Source organism: Camelina sativa, chromosome 12, assembly GCF_030686135.1.
Source record: "Camelina sativa cultivar CO46 ecotype springtype chromosome 12, ASM3068613v1".
Taxonomy (NCBI): domain Eukaryota; kingdom Viridiplantae; phylum Streptophyta; class Magnoliopsida; order Brassicales; family Brassicaceae; genus Camelina; species Camelina sativa.
The window spans coordinates 5,629,419-5,646,130 of record NC_141891.1 but is presented as its reverse complement, the minus strand read 5'-3'; the positions used below and the strand labels follow the sequence as shown (position 1 = coordinate 5,646,130).

The following is a 16,712-nucleotide window of genomic DNA, read 5'->3' as shown; positions in this document are numbered from 1 at the left end:
CATGTAATACCTTTAATATGTTAACTCTTAAAATTCATCATCCAAAAGAATACGTATTTGTTAAAGTTAATGGTAATGAAATTCTATCTATTTCTTTTGCCAGCATGAAACTGACGATAAAGATAAATGCTTAACTTTTGAATTTTTTTGTAGGAAATTTTTATCACCATATAGCATACAAACTGAATATGTAAATTTGCAATGAATGAGCAGTAAAAAGAAAAGGATAACTAACTAGACTGTAACTTAAAAATTTTAAGCATATACATGTCCATATATATATATACATCGATAAATATTTTTTTGAATATAGAAAAGTGTAGAAGTTGTAGATAAATGTAAACAAACCGCTTCAGAGACTCATAGCGGCTTCTTAAACCAGCAAAGGCAAAATAAAAGGTGGGTCAGTGAATGGGTTTCAGAGCCACCTTTTCCTTTTTCTCTCGCTTACTTCTTCAGTTAAAGTTTGAGATAGACACATAATTTATTTATACACACATACATACATATTTAAATATTTAATACTATACTTTTAATAAAAAATCTATCGAATGTTTTCATTAATTTATAATCTTTCACATCCCAAACTCTCACACTTTCTCTCCTTCTCCTTCGTCGTTTATTATCTCTCTCTCTCGCTTTCTCTCTCTCTATCTCCTCTCTTTAATTCCTGATTTGCAGTACTGTCTGAGATCTTATTCCGCTCGACCAAGTTTGTTCCTTTTAGCATAATTTGGGGAGTTTTTTCCCCATAAAATTCTTACTTTGTCTTATCTTCTTGTGTCGGTTAGGTTTTCAAGAAAAACCCTCTTTTGTCTTGTCTTCTCAAAATCAGTAGCCTCTCTTCTCTATAATAATAGAGGGTTTATTTTCTAATCTTCTCTCTCTCTCTCTCTCTCTCTAGCCTCTCTCTTGTTTCTCTCCCTCTCTCTCTCTCTATACATATACTTCAACTCTTGGATATGATCGGAAGAGTTTTGTTATTATCTCTACACCTACACACATAGGAATAAGAGAAAATAATCAAAGAAGTAAATTAGAGATCGAGATGAACAAGAGTAACCCTGCTGGTTCGGTGACTGGTTCGGATATAATTGACGCAAAGATCGAAGAACATCAACTTTGTGGATCCAAGAAGTGTCCTAGCTGCGGTCACAAGCTCGAAGGCAAACCTGTAAGTAATATTCTTTTTTTTCTTCTTTTCTTTTCCCATTAACTTAAAAGAAAAAAAAATTTCTACCGTCTTTTTCTCAGTTTAGGTCACTTGCAAATGTTTTTTTTTTTATAAAGAAAATAGAAAAAAGAGGAAAAGAATCAATGAAGAACATCAAGAATGATGCTCTCTGTTTTATTCTATCGCTTACAGGAATTTGAAATCCAAAATTTAAAGCGTGTCTATATACGAGTCTTTATATGTATTGTTGTATATACTTATATTCTCTTGTTCTTTATCTTTATATTAATTTTTTTTTTGCTTTCTTTGTTTTTTACCTTTTTAGCAGGATTGGGTTGGTTTACCAGCAGGAGTGAAATTTGACCCGACGGATCAAGAACTGATTGAACATTTAGAAGCGAAAGTCTTAGCTAAAGACTTTAAATCTCACCCTCTCATTGACGAATTCATCCCAACCATTGAAGGCGAAGACGGCATTTGCTACACTCATCCTGAGAAACTTCCCGGTACATATATGCAATGCATATATATCACATTCAACATTTATCTTCGTTGTAATGACTATAGAAATATATATAACATTAAGTCACACCAACGTTTGTTTTTTTTTTTTAATATTCTGGTCACACATACACTATATACCTACCTTATTTTTCCAACCTATAAATCTATATATATATTCTTCATGCATTCTCTCTATAATCACACATGCATGTCTTTTCTTATAATTGTTTGATATGAGTATCAAAGAAGAATTGGGTCAAACCAATGCTCAACTCTTTTGTTCACTTGGGTCATACCAAAGTTTGAATCTTTTTATTTTGGGTAATACAAGAAACATATAAATTAACAATAATTTTTTTTCTTGGTAGGAGTGACTAGAGATGGTTTAAGCAGACACTTCTTTCATAGACCATCAAAGGCGTACACGACGGGAACAAGAAAGCGAAGAAAGATCCAAACGGAATGTGACAGTAATCTGCAAGGAAGTAGTAGCTCGGGTGAGACGAGGTGGCATAAGACCGGTAAGACAAGACCGGTTATGGTAAATGGTAAGCAAAAAGGTTGTAAGAAGATTTTGGTTTTGTATACCAATTTTGGTAAGAACCGAAAGCCGGAGAAAACCAATTGGGTAATGCATCAATACCATTTGGGGACACATGAGGAAGAGAAAGAGGGAGAGCTAGTTGTGTCTAAGATCTTTTATCAGACTCAGCCTAGACAATGCAACTGGTCGTCTTCGACATCTAGCTTGAACGCTATAGGCGGCGGAGGCGGTGAAGCGAGTAGCGGCGGAGAGTATCATATGAGGAGAGATAGTGGGACTACTAGTGGGGGGAGTTGTTCTTCTTCTAGAGAGATTATTAATGTTAATCCTCCGAATCGATCAGATGAAGTAGGCGGCATTGGTGGTGGCGTTATGGCCGTAGCGGCTGCGGCAGTTGCGGCTGGGCTTCCGAGTTATGCAATGGATCAACTCAGCTTTGTTCCCTTTATGAAGAGCTTTGATGAGGTATGCACCCTTTTTTTTAAAATTTAATTATGATTTCTCGTTCAGTGAAATAACTAATTTAATATACATACTCGACTGGGACTAAGACTTAAAAAAAATATATCCAATGTGATTTTTGATTTATTTTGAATTCAATTTAGTTTTGACTAATTATTTACGTGAATTAGTTATAAAAAATGATGCTTAGGGTTCTTATTTGCCTGTTTTGCAAGTAAAAAGTGCTCATTTTTTTGTATATATTTTTTTTTTTGACGAAAAAAAGGGAAACCCCAAAGAATTTTTATGAAAAAAAATAATTTACCCGACGTGATAATAATGAACGGTTGGTGCTAATAAACTTTTGACTAACAACAATATGGCCCAAAGTTTCACCCAACGTGATAACTCTAGAAAACAATGTCTAAACCGCAACGGTCCAAAAAAGATTATGGAATTTTCACCAAAACAAAAAAAAAAGATTATGGAATATATAATTAAATATATAAAAATTCTTTTAATTAGCAATTAAATTATATGATTTTTCAGGTGGCGAGGAGGGAAACTCCTCAGACCGGGCAAGCTACATGTGAGGGTGTTATGGCTGAACAACATCGTCATCGTCATCATCGTCACCAGGCATCAGCATCAACATCACATCATATGGCTAATGACCATCACCATCATCATCAACAACACCAACAACAACGGCACCATGCATTCAACATAAGCCAGCCTACACATCCAATATCAACCATTATATCTCCATCGACTTCGCTTCATCATGCCTCCATTAATATCCTTGACGATAATCCTTATCATGTTCATCGAATCCTGCTTCCCAATGAAAATTACCAGGTAAAATAGCTAATCTTCTTCTTTTCTTTTAACATTTTACTTCTACCAAAGAACTTATAAATGTTTACTATTAATAGTATTTAATTATCTAGGAGTAGGTACCAGTTTCATGTCATGAAACCAAGTTAGCTGAAAGATCACAATGATTCCTTTATATAACAATCAAAAGAAAATTACGTAGTATTAGTATTGATTAGGTGTGAGTCATGCAACTATCAAACTTATATAAGCTTACAAAACATAAACATTGTATATATGTTCGTCAAAAAAAAAACATAAACATAGTATAACTTATTTTAGGGTTGTGATTTTGTAAGGTAATTAATTATAGTTACTATTACCTAAATTATGTGGAGGTTTTTTTTTTTCTCTTCTTCCACACACAGGGACACATATATGTCGGTATCTAATTAAGTAGTAGAAATTGTATTTCTTGCACATGTTAGGTTTAGAAGATATTTGCATGCATGTGACTTAACAATGATGGGACTACATAAGCATGCAAATTGGGTTGTACCAGTATTGATTATGACAAATAAAGTATACATAAGATATTGGTGAAGAAAATAAAATTAAAAAATAGAGTTACAATGCTTAATAAATAATTATGCATGCTAATTTAATTTAGTCTATTAAGATGTGTCGAACTAACCACCCATTATCCAAAGCGAACAAAAGCTAAGTCACTTTTTAGTGTCAGCCAAACTAAGAACAAGTAGGAAACCAATGTGGTCTTTGGTGATGGAGAGACAAGATGAGTAATGTTTTAAGATAACTTTCTTAAGGAATTAAATAATAATATTTTTTCGTCTGAAATTACTTTTGTCTTTATTGACTGAACAAGACACAACAGCAACAACGTCAAGAAGGAGAAGAAGAACATAATGATGGGAAGATGGGAGGAAGGTCAGCTTCTGGATTGGAAGAACTCATAATGGGCTGCACTTCTTCTACCACTCATCATGATGTAAAAGATGTAAGTTATTAATCCCTTTCTTGACTCTTAATTTCATGGGGAAAACCTCTTTTTTACCATCATGAGTTTTAAGAAAATATATAAATGAAACATATAATCATTATCACCTAAATAAAATGTCATGCATTGAATAAGATGTTGCTTGGTACCACGTAGATTCAGAATTATCGTATGGGAGTCATCATATACAAGTGAGACAGACCAAAATCGATGATACAAGTAAAAGTTTTAAGATAATAATATTTTTATAAGGAGATTGTAACTAGTCGAAAATGACAAATGTATGTTATATTTGAATAAAAGTGAAGAATATTTTTAAGAAAAAACTTTTCCTTTTTAAATATATATATTTTTCAGTTTGCATGAGAATGATACTTAGGACTACACATATTCCTTCTGCGTTTATTCTTTACTTAATTGGAAAGAGTTAAAACACAGTTAAGTAAACAAAACCAGAAAAGATAAAGAAAGAGAGATGTGTTTGCTTTATACCTATAAATTACTCTTTTAAAAAACAATAGAAAATTCACCAGATTCTTTTCTTTTTCTTTTTTTAAATAATTTTAAAACTAAATTTAAAAGGCAATGATGGTGGATATCAACTTATGCTTATATGTAATATAATGTGTGTATATATGTAAATAGTATAAAGTCTTTTTTCATGCGTAGTACCTCGCGAGACAAGTTCGGTAAGAGACATTAATAGATTTCATTGTGTTTCGTGGGGGACAGCATGTCTGCGTTCCTTTCTTTTTTTAATCTGTCTAAAATTTGATGGAAGGTTCTTATTATTTTGTCTATAATTTTTTTTTAAATGTAAGTTTATACATATACGCCCCATTTGTGGAGTGCTAACAGGATTTTGGTGTGTAGATTAGGTTTTATTTTTCCCGGGTCTAATGTCGGTTCATGTTATTTCGGATCAGGAAAGACTATCACAGGCTAGTACTGTGTATGTGAAAGTCAGTCCGGTTTGGATTTGTTAAGTTAGTTTCTAACCAAACCGAATGTGATAGACTACTTAGGCCAGTTCTATATCCTCACACTTTTGTATATGTGTGTGTGTGTATTGAGAAGCGATTTGGATTGGTGCAGGGGTCATCATCATTGGGGAACCAACAAGAAGCAGAATGGTTGAAGTACTCCACGTTTTGGTCAGCCCCTGACTCTTCTGACAACCAAGATCATCATGGGTAATTGTGCCATTTTCCAGTTTGATGATCGTGTCGACCAACATCACAAAAAGATTCTACCATCAAACCTAGCTATATATCATGATGGTCATAATCATCATCATCATGATATCTCCATGGAAGGTGGTATATAGATCGATCTTGGACCAACCAAGTTATATATGCATGATTTTGAAATGGTGGAGGGTTTTTTAAGCAGCACCAAAAATCAAGCGTCTTTTTGTGATATATTCAAGAGGATTTTGATATTAAACGGAAAAAAAGGAAAAAAAAAAAAAAAGAAGAAACCAAAGTTAAAAAAAAAAAAAAAGCATGAGAGAAAAAGCTGTTATATTCCAAAGAGACTAAGAAGAAAAGAAGCAAGGTAAATTGCATGAAAGTCATCAACAGTACCATATAAAATTAGATATAAGTATGTTTATTTTTAAACTCATTTCTTTTGTTATTTTAATTTCTTTTTATGTCTTTTCTTTGTTTTGTTAAGTAGGATGAACTGTATAATTTATTGGTTTTTTTGTTTAATATATATGTTGGTAAATAATACTAGTAGTATTTGCTTTTTACTACTTTCCATATACTTTATGAATAGTTCTTTCTCCTTTTGGCAATCCGATGCACTGAAACCCAAGTGTCACTTGAAATTTGATGCTATTACATTTATATATCTACGAAAGGTCAGTTTGATTGTGTATGGAATCATCTAACCTTCGTCTCAAATTATATGTTTAAGAGTATTATGTCTGACCTTTTAACTCAATACTACCATACATTTGGGTGGGAATTTGGGATCTTTTCGAACTGTCATGATCTTAGTGGTCTAGTGGCATAAACCTTCAGATTTAATTTGATCTGTAGATTAGTGGTTAACTGGCTATATATACGCATAGTCGACTTTTATAGGATAATTTTAAGGTTTAATAATGTTAATAAATATAAATTATTGTAAAGTCCGTGGAATGATAATGTTAATAAATATATGTTGATGAAAACTAATTAAGTTCTGAAAAATGTTTGATTGTGTAAGTTTTGGTTGGTTTGAAATGGGAGTATAGGGAAATTGATTCCGGTTAGAAGATTTGAATTGTGGAATCATGGAATATATACCTAAAGAATATAAGAAGTAATGCCATATTACAAAAGCACTTGTCTATGTTTATGTTTGGTCTCTTTATTAGTCTTTAATTTTCTCCATATAACATTCCAACCTTTGATGCTTTGTTCTCTATAAATATTCCATATGCCTCTCGTCTCTTCTAGCATATTATCAAATGACCCCTACAACGGCCTAATTCATCGTTTGATTTTTCTACGTGTTCTGTGTGCATGCTCAGAACTCAGAAGTTAAAATATCTTAATTAGTTCATTTTCGTTAACAAGGTTTTTCTTTTAACAAATTTATACTAGTCTACCGAAAAAATGTTATGCGATCAATTTTAAGATTTTTATCCCATTTACACTAGGAAATAATTTTAATGTAGAATTTTGACTACCAAGAGTATAAAGATAGCAAATTATCAATATCGATCCACGAGGTTAAGGTTTTAGTAGTTAATATTCTCCAGGTTTATTTGTGTTCATGGGACATTGGGAGAGGAAAAAGTATAATCAACATGGGGAGAGATGAGATGAGACTTGACCCTTTTTTTTGCCATGGTTGGATTTCGAAACTGGAATAAAGGCATAAACAGACAATAAATACCTTTATTTCTTTACTTCTTTTAAAATAATTTTAGTTTTTCCTTTCGACAAATGGATTCGATTTCCCATTTCATATTTTGAACTCATATTATATTCCTCGAAATCGTTTTTAACTTACAAATATTCAAAAATTGATATTATGTTTTTGTACTTTTATATTCATTTAGTATAACTATTTATTTAAGTACGCAGCATGGTCAGTCTTTACAGAGAGTTAACGTTAAAGACTCCAAGAATCAATTTTCTTCCTTTTGCTTATGCTTTGTTTGTTTTTATGTGGACTCCATGATTACTTGGCAGAGAGTTTTGGCAAATGATAAAAAGAAGAAATTTGTTTAAGTACATGAGTAATATTTATATATATATATATATTTTAAATGTAGTATTAACAAATGTCCAATTTACCTCTTAGGCTTCTTATGAATTGGGTTTAATGAGCCCATTACAGGCCTACTTTCATTTGAGTACGCTTCATGATTATTATTTTCCCAGTAGGTCTCTGTACTTAAGATCTTCAAACTGAATCTAAAAATGAAGTAATCGTATACGCAAAATTCATACTTGTAATATAAATATTTAGCTAATATATACAACAACAATTTATTTTGTTACTGGGTATGTTCTTACCTTAGAGACTGAAAAAAAATAAAAAATAAAAATTGAACTAATCAAAATTTTCACTTTGATTCAAGAAATATCCCAAAATCCGATTGATTTAAATTTTATATTAACTCGATAAAAGTTGTTTTCTACTAACAACAAAAACTTAACCGACTTAAAAACATGAAACGTACACCAAGCCATATATTTTTCCTTTTCTGCTGGCTTGAAGTCATTTTCTCTCTTTTGTTCGACGAAAAAAAATCTCCAATGGGGAAGTAGGTGCAATCCAAATTTGCATGCGGAATTTTGTCGGCTTTACTTTATTGCTTTTCATTCACATGAAAATCTCATTCACTCCCGTATTGGATACTAATAATATATTAGCAAATCCAACCAAACCTACCTACCACATATCACGGATATATATTTGTCTATAAAGACTGTAACGCTCCGATTACTAATGTTCGTAAGCCCTCATGCACGTCCACTTTCGGTATACAGATCTCAAAAAACGGAACGACTTATCGATTTTGTTTTACAAATGACCACAAATTATTTTTCCTATTTGGTTTTCATTCATATTGTATTGAAAAGTGAAAACTTAATTTTTAATAGATCAGTCATCTTTGTACTGTTCTACCCGAAAAAAAAAAATTGATCTGTAAAGTTCTTTTTATGTTCACCACTGAAAATATAAAAAGACTTCATGACGTAAATAGTCAAATCAACTTATAAATAAATAAAATAGTTGAGCGATGGTATATTCATAAAACAGTGGTAACATAACATCAAAATATAAAGAAATATTTCGTTGTTAATATCTTTGTGTTTGTTGTTTTTATAGTGAATGCTTGGAAATCTACAAATTTTTGTTGTTTAGCTTGATCAAGTAAAATACTATTTATTTATTTATTGTGGGAGTGTAAAGCTTTCCTCTCAATAATTACTGCATTGGAAAAACATTTGGATTGAATGCAGCTTAGATGAAATTGTTTAAATGAAGACACAAATGCATTTGTGCCACTCCATGTGATGCAGTTACTCACACTATCAAAACCTCTCTCTCTCTCCCACACAAGTCAACAACACCCATATTCACCACAGTCACAAGCTATGCCTTTGATTATTTATAGCCTCATCTAGATTCTGTTCGTTTTCTTTCTTTTTTTATTTTATTTATTGTTAGATTCTTGATTACATCTTCTGTCTAAAAGATTGGCAATTAATTAGAACTTGTATAGTAGGTAGAGTTTAAACCAGTATTAATCAAACTAGTGCATACATTCAAATGACAGATGTAAGAGTTTTCTTGTGATTCGAAAACATGTGATCCATTATTTACACTAAAATGCATTAAAAGTTATAAAAATGGAACAAAAGGCAAAAGAAGATGAACCCGTGATATGATTCATGCAATCATAAGTTGAACACAAACAGTAAACTTAACAAAACAAAGGCAAATGTGACATAACTACACAAGGAACAAAATCAGACCTCTTTTTGATAATCTTGTCCCCCCTTCCTCTTATCATCAATGCTTCTTCAACCACATTCACTCTGTTTTTCATAATCTGTCTCTCTCTCTCTTTCTCACTCACACACACATACACACAATGACACAATCCTCATTAATCCACTGAAACAATCACTATTCATTCTCTTTCCTTAAGTGTCAACTCTTACAAAAAGCTATTTTGAAGAAAGAAGAAAAAAAAATGTCTAAGAAGAAGAAAGACAACAACTTAAAGCTTCTCTGTTTCGTCCTCTTTTTGGGTGGTTTGATTCAGACAGATGCTTCTTTTGGAGTAGGAGGCGGTGTTGGAGTCGGAATCGGTGGCGGCGGTGGCGTTTGGATTGGCGGCGGATACAACAACGGTGGTAACCGTAATGCAGGTCCAGGATCAGTTCAAAACAGTGTAGCTTACAATGCACTCCAAGCTTGGAAGTCAGCGATTACAGAGGATCCATCAGGTGTTCTTAAAACATGGGTTGGATCAGATGTTTGTTCTTACAAAGGTGTGTTCTGTTCTGGTCAAACAATAACCTCCATAGATCTTAACCATGCAAACCTCAAAGGCACACTTGTCAGAGACCTCGCTTTACTCTCAGACCTCAACATCCTCCATCTCAACAGTAACAGATTCTCAGACCAAATCCCAGATTCTTTCAAGAACTTAGTTTCACTTCAAGAACTTGACCTAAGCAACAACTTACTCTCAGGTCCTTTCCCTTTAGTCACACTCTACATCCCAAACCTGGAATACCTCGATCTCCGGTTCAATAGTTTCTCCGGTTTAATCCCTGAAGAGCTTTTCAACAAACGGTTAGACGCGATTCTCCTCAACAACAACCAATTCGCCGGAGAAATCCCAAGAAACCTCGGGAACTCTCCGGCTTCGGTGATTAATCTCGCGAACAACAGATTCTCCGGCGAAATCCCGACTAGTTTTGGCCTCACGGGTTCGAGGGTGAAGGAAGTTTTGCTTTTGAATAACCAGTTAACCGGTTGTATACCGGAATCAGTTGGTATGTTCTCTGAGATCCAAGTCTTTGACGTAAGCTACAATTCATTGATGGGTCATGTCCCAGAGACCATCTCTTGCTTGTCGGCGATTGAAATTTTGAATCTTGCCCACAATAAATTCACCGGCGAGGTTCCTGATTTGGTCTGTTCGTTGAGGAGTTTGATTAACCTCACTGTTTCTTTCAACTTCTTCTCTGGGTTTAGCTCTGAGTGTTATTCCAGGATTAGTTTCGGGTTTGATTTCGTCGGTAATTGTATCCCCGGGAGGAACTCACAGCGGCCTCAGCCGGATTGTTCTGGTTATTCCGGCGGTGCTATGAGCTGTTTTAGGATTCCGACGCAGCCTTTAGCTTGTGCTGCAATAAGTGTTGGATTGAAAGAGGGTAACGATCAGTACACTTCATCTCTTCCATAATAGTTTAGATTTTGATCCTAGAAGCTTTGTTTATGCGTAAAGATGTATCCTTTTTGTGACTTGATTAGTTAATTAGTAACCTGTTCAATGTTAAAGCTAAGCCATCTTTTGTGTAATCGAATTGTGCTAATGTCTTCTTTTTTTGTAAAATCTAACATAAGAATAAGATGCCACTATATGTAAGTTGTTTACTCAATACGATCAGCCAGGGCACAAATTTTATTTTAAGGGTAGTGAGGAATCCGACCGTAACAGAAACATGTTTTAAGGGACCATGAAAATTTGACATTCCCTTAGGAGAGGGTTGTTTAGTACATGGGAAAAGAATGTGTTGAGAAACATGAAATTATATGTGAATACTAAATACATACCAACAAACGCACATGTTATATATATATGGTATATACGAAAATGTACAAGCACATCAAACTGGATTCGTAACCAAAGAACAAAACACAAAATGTTTGCCAAAGAGAAGACAATAATGGTGGAGGACCATGTGAGATTCATATGCAAAAGAACCGTGGTGAGCACTAGATCGATCGAACCAGGGAGATTATACCAGTTTTCAGTTTTGGACCATGTCATGGAACCAAATCATATTCGTCTAGTGTACTATTACCGGTCTTCCAAGACTAGAGAACCGGGAGAAATCACAAAAAAATTAAGGGAGTCATTGGCATACACACTCAATTGTTATCCGATTGTAACGGGGAGATTGGTTAAGGAGACTGATGGTACGGAAGAGAAGGAGGATGTAAACCTGCGGTGGAAGGTGAAGAGCAACGACGCTGGCGTGAGGATGGTGGAGGCGAGAGCAGCCGGGTCAGTTGAGGAATGGCTTAGGAGTGTAAATAGAGAGGAAGAACTCAAGCTTGTTCATTGGGAAGACATGTACCAACTTCATTATTATTGGTCTACCTTTAATGTTCAGGTATGTATAATCCAGTTTTGTTCTGGTTTGGTTTAGTTAGGTCAGATTTTGTCTTATGAATTGGTTTCTTTTTATTTACAGGTGACCGAGTTTGAACGTGGTGGGTTAGCTATTGGGTTAAGTTGTAGCCATCTCTTAGCTGATTCAGTGTGTGCAATGATGTTTATTCGAGCTTGGGCAGATTTAACTCTGTCTCGTTCCATGATGGCTCCACCACTCTTCCACCCGTTGCCGCCTCGCCGGTTTGCTAACGAGAGACTGGTCTCTAACAACCAACTGATCAGCCAGTACATCAAATCTTGTTCTCTAATGGTTTCACCGTCAAACGTGTCCGAGGACCATATGGTCACCGTTACTCTTCTATTCCCGGACCCGTTGGTTAGAGCTGGAGAGAATGAGTCAGAGATTTCGACATTTGAGATTTTGGCTGGACTCTTTTGGATATGCGTGAGTCGAGCGAAAGGGAAGAGAAACGAGCTCATGAACATGTCCTTGTGTTTAGACGTTAGAAACTTACTGCGTTTAGACCAAAGTTATTTTGGTAATTGCATGATTTATCACAGGGTTCCCTATTCCAAACCGGTTAAAACCAAAGACAAAATGTTATTATTTCACGCTGTTGAAGAGATTCAGAACATAACTAAGAGACTAGACTACGACACGGTCATGGACTTGATCGAATGGCTGAGTAGCAATAATACTGGTTCAATATGTAATGGTTCGGATCTCGTGTGTACCAATATAGAGAACATGTCTCATCCGCGTCCAGTTATGTTCGAGGAAGATTTGGTTCTTAGCCACGTGTCTTGCTATGTTAAAGGACCTGTAGCTGGAGGTGGACAAGTCATAGTGCTTCCCTCACCGTCAGGTAAGGGACCAAAGAGCCGAGTGGTTATGGTCAGTCTTCCTGAAAGAGAGATGGTTAAGGTTGTAGAGGATGAGCTTCTTCTAAGCTTTTCTCCGGTTGTACTTATGAAAAATACAAAACAAATATATAATCAATAAACTAACACTACACAAGTCTCTTACATTATTTTGGTACAATGGAGAGTTCTTTGAAATAATCATATAAGTTACAAAAGATATATAAGTTCTTACTCGTTACATGTCTAAAAATTGGCTGATTGATTATTCTTTCAAAACCCCAAATCACGTTTTGAAAAACAAACATAAGTCAGAACCGGGTGATCAAGCAATGTAGTACATAGGGTTTGGGACTTTGAAAGAACGATCAGCAACAGCAAAACCTTGCAAATCACTCCATTGATCACCAGTATTGCCTCGGACTTTGAAACCTTCCTCAACCAGTTTCGATCGCTGCTCTGATTTGTAATTTGTAGCAGATGTTCCTTGATCTTTTGGACCTCTGCAATCACAATCTTTTAGATTAGTTACATATACACCAATTTGGTATGGAATGTTTTGGTATAGCTTTACCTCAAGAGGAGACGTTCCCAACCGGAATAACCGGCGTCGCGGAGATTTGACTCAGTGAAACTCCTTTGATCCTCGTCTCGTCCGGTTAGCAAAATGATAGTGAAACCAAGTTTCTTGAGAGCATTATATAGTCTCAAACTCGCATCAAAAGCTGGAGCTGTTCCTTGTACCACCCACTCATTAAAACTATTCACGTCGAATGGTTCAGACCTAAACCAACCACACACAAAAAAAAAGAACAATCTAACCGATCGGTACACCAAAATTAATCGCTACAATTACAATATAACCGTCAAATTCAGGTTTAGTAATAGGTCAACGATCCAAAAGTTAACAATCATCAAGACCGTTGATCTTAAAATCACATTATAGGTAAAGCAAATCGAACGGCTAATAATAGAGAGAACATACCCGTAACTATGAGCCTTGTAGTAGTCGATATTGGTGAGGAGCGTCTCGTCGATATCGAAGATCCACACGTCCTTGCCGTCGCCGGAGATTTCAACCGTCTTCGCGAAAGCGATGGCGTAATCGGCGATGACATTGTAATCGGATAAGAACTGTTCTCCGTTGAGATAATCAGCGACGGAATCAACGCAGACGGACGGGATCACATCCCAAGTTCCGGCGTTGTTGGTCTCGGCGGCTAATCTCCAACTGTCGCAGTAGCGAGATCCGTCGTCGCTTCCCGGGAGTTTGATGAAAGTGGTGCGAGTAGAGATGGAAGGATCGATTAAGAAGACGAAGAATAAGAAGAAGAAGAACCAAATCGAAAGGCTAAGAGGAGACGCCATTGGAGAGATTTAGAAAGAGAAAGTGACTTCTCCCAAATTAATATTTAGTTATCGTTTGTTTATCTGTTTCTGTTCGCCGGAAAATTTTCTGTTTTGTAACTGCTGTCAGATTGTAATTTCAGGCCTAAGCCCATTGGGTCGGCCCATTAATAAAAATCGTTTTATTAAAAAAAAAATAGTTATCGTTATATAACTCTTACTAAACCAAAGTTTTTAATTAGTTAAATTATTAATAAGCTTAATAACGATCATAAGTCATCTTCGAAATATTTATTTTATCGACGTAAAAATATGAAAGCAGAAATAAAAATTAAGAAAATAATTAAAGTGAATAGATTTTTTTGCTTCTTTTTCATAATTGCGTAACGTAAAATAATCTAAGCATACTAAATTAAGAAGATATCATGAATAGAACTTTTTAAGGAAATGTATAATAGGGTTTTGTACTAAATCGATTTTTCAATTTTTTCTTCTCCTTCACATTAGTTGTCAAGGAAAAAAAAAAGATTCTCCTTCACGTTAATTTTAGTAGATATGTTCCCAAGAAGAGATTCTTTTTTTTTTTTTTGGTTATCTACGTTTTTATTTTTTGGGGTTAAATGTACGTTTCTCTTGTCGCCTATAATCTATATAAACAAACATATTAAGTCTATCCTCCCACTTTCAATATCAAAAAGTTTCTCCAAAAAAAAAAAAAAACTAATAGATCAACAGATCCTCTATTTTTTTTTTTTCTGCAAGTCATGTCCAAACTTTTGTATTCGTATTTGTTCATCTCCATGTTTGTTCTCTCAGGTAATTTAACCTTTAGATTTCATTAAACATGTTATACTCCCTCCGTTTCAAAATATAGAATGTTTTAAGCAAAGCACGCAGATTAAGAAGTCTTTACTTTTAAAAGTTCAACCAATCAGAAACAATACTGTATAATATAAAATACTAAACTAATCTAAAAGTTGCATTGAAATCTGAAAACATCCTATATTATGAAACAACAAACTTCTCCAAAACATCTTATATTTTGAAACGGAGAGAGTAAAACTCTTTTTTTTTTTCTTTTGCAATCGGTGCATCTGATTGTTTTATATATAATTTATTTAGTTCATTAAAAAAACCATTGCGACTGTGATCGATATATATGGTTAATTCGTTTACAACTAATATTATTGTACCATCACATAATTTTTGAAATTTTAGGTTTAGATACTTTTGAACTAATTATTATCAAATAGAATATGCTCGTACGTTTATTTAATATACTAAAATTATTTTTGTAAGCTTATTTAAAAATAAGTTCTTTGTTTTTTCAGCTTTGGCAACTTCAGAGGGAGAGGGACCAAAAAGGTGTAGTACGATCATAAATCTTAGCAAGCCATGCAATTTTCAAGAATGCAAAACATTTTGTGGTACGAAGTTCGCCGGGGATGGCCTTTGCCCCGAAAATAACAAAAATAGTTGTGCTTGTGAATACGATTGCTAAGCTGAGAAATATCTGATATCTCGTATGTTGTTCGATAGAATATGCGAGACTTTTAATGTTATAATATCTTAGTTATTTGGAGAATGAATAAAAAATCTTATACAAATATATATTTTTTGAGTTTTATTAAAAGTATTATTTTGATACATTTCACACAAACATGTTTTGGATAGAACTAAAATTTAATTCATTATAGAATTTTGAACTAATGATTTTTACATTATTTATGTCAATTCAAACTCGTTTCATCATATAAATTTAAATATTCATAATATTTAAAAATTTTAAAAGGTGTAAAAAGATAGTATGTATATCTAAAATAATTAAACGGTTAAATTAAAAACTGAATTAAACCTATAATTATTTTTAAAATTGGATGTTTGTCAAATTAAACTTCTTACTCACTATAAGATTTGGATTCGGTTTGATCTTGTTTCTAATATAACTCGAAACCATTATCTAAAACATACATAAGTCCCAACTGGATGATCAAGGAATGTAGTACATGGGATTTGGGAATTTGAAAGAACGATCAACCACGGCAAAATCTAGAAGATCGCTTCATTGATCACCGTTATTGCCTTGGATTTTGAATCCTTCCTCAATTAGTTCCAAATGCTGTTCTGATTTGTAATTTGAGGCTGATGTCCCTTGATTTTTTGGACCTCCGCGATTATATGTTTAGATCAGATATATATATATATATATATATATATATATACCAATTTGATAATTGAATGTTTTGGAACAATGGAAGAGTTTTTTTTTTTATATAACCATGCGTCGCAGAGATTTGTCTCGGTGAAACTCCTTTGATCCTCAACCAATCCGTTTATAGATGAATCTACGCATACAATCTATGATAGGCTGATTATATATGTAATTTTGAATAACGAAAACGTATTAGGAACGTAAGGATATATTCTTACTATGTCGGGTATTCAAATTAAAAACGTTTAAAAAATATGTGTAGGGTTGTATTGCATATTATCATTGACTTAGTATGATTGATTTACATTTTTTAAAGATGGAGGGTAGAGTTGCAAAAATTAACGACTTTAAAGATTTATTTGCACAAAACCTTTTGTAAACTTATTAATTTTTGTTTGTTTTTGTTTTTAGCTTGTTTGGTTTTGG

At 33.9% G+C, this 16,712-nt stretch overlaps 4 protein-coding genes across 5 annotated transcripts; 3 read left to right on the top strand and 1 right to left on the bottom strand.

Annotated features, from left to right (window-relative positions):
* Positions 1–362: 362 nt before the first annotated feature.
* On the top strand, positions 363–6,256 carry LOC104730414 (NAC domain-containing protein 75). Of its 2 annotated transcripts, none has more exons than XM_010449574.3 (6): positions 363–1,174; positions 1,500–1,680; positions 2,047–2,687; positions 3,213–3,521; positions 4,366–4,497; positions 5,593–6,256. In XM_010449574.3, exons 1-6 carry the CDS (start codon positions 1,049–1,051, stop codon positions 5,692–5,694), a joined length of 1,491 nt encoding a protein of 496 aa, XP_010447876.1. In that variant the 5' UTR covers positions 363–1,048; the 3' UTR covers positions 5,695–6,256. The 2 variants fall into 2 exon arrangements, with proteins under 2 accessions (XP_010447876.1, XP_010447877.1); XM_010449575.3 differs by having other exon boundaries at positions 497–1,174; positions 1,503–1,680.
* A 3,115-nt stretch (positions 6,257–9,371) lies between these two features.
* Positions 9,372–11,126, top strand: LOC104730413 (leucine-rich repeat extensin-like protein 7). Its single transcript, XM_010449573.3, has one exon. The coding sequence runs from the start codon at positions 9,707–9,709 to the stop codon at positions 10,928–10,930; it is 1,224 nt and encodes a 407-aa protein (XP_010447875.1). The 5' UTR covers positions 9,372–9,706; the 3' UTR covers positions 10,931–11,126.
* Positions 11,127–11,344: 218 nt separating this feature from the next.
* LOC104730411 (rosmarinate synthase-like) lies at positions 11,345–12,908 on the top strand. The gene is made up of 2 exons (XM_010449571.2): positions 11,345–11,864; positions 11,946–12,908. The coding sequence occupies exons 1-2, from the start codon at positions 11,391–11,393 to the stop codon at positions 12,867–12,869; spliced, it is 1,398 nt and encodes a 465-aa protein (XP_010447873.1). The 5' UTR covers positions 11,345–11,390; the 3' UTR covers positions 12,870–12,908.
* LOC104730412 (acid phosphatase 1) lies at positions 12,856–14,265 on the bottom strand. Its single transcript, XM_010449572.3, has 3 exons — positions 13,713–14,265; positions 13,302–13,511; positions 12,856–13,230 (listed from the first exon to the last, which is right to left on the bottom strand). Exons 1-3 carry the CDS (start codon positions 14,093–14,095, stop codon positions 13,053–13,055), a joined length of 771 nt encoding a protein of 256 aa, XP_010447874.1. The 5' UTR covers positions 14,096–14,265; the 3' UTR covers positions 12,856–13,052.
* Between the last annotated feature and the right edge of the window lie 2,447 nt (positions 14,266–16,712).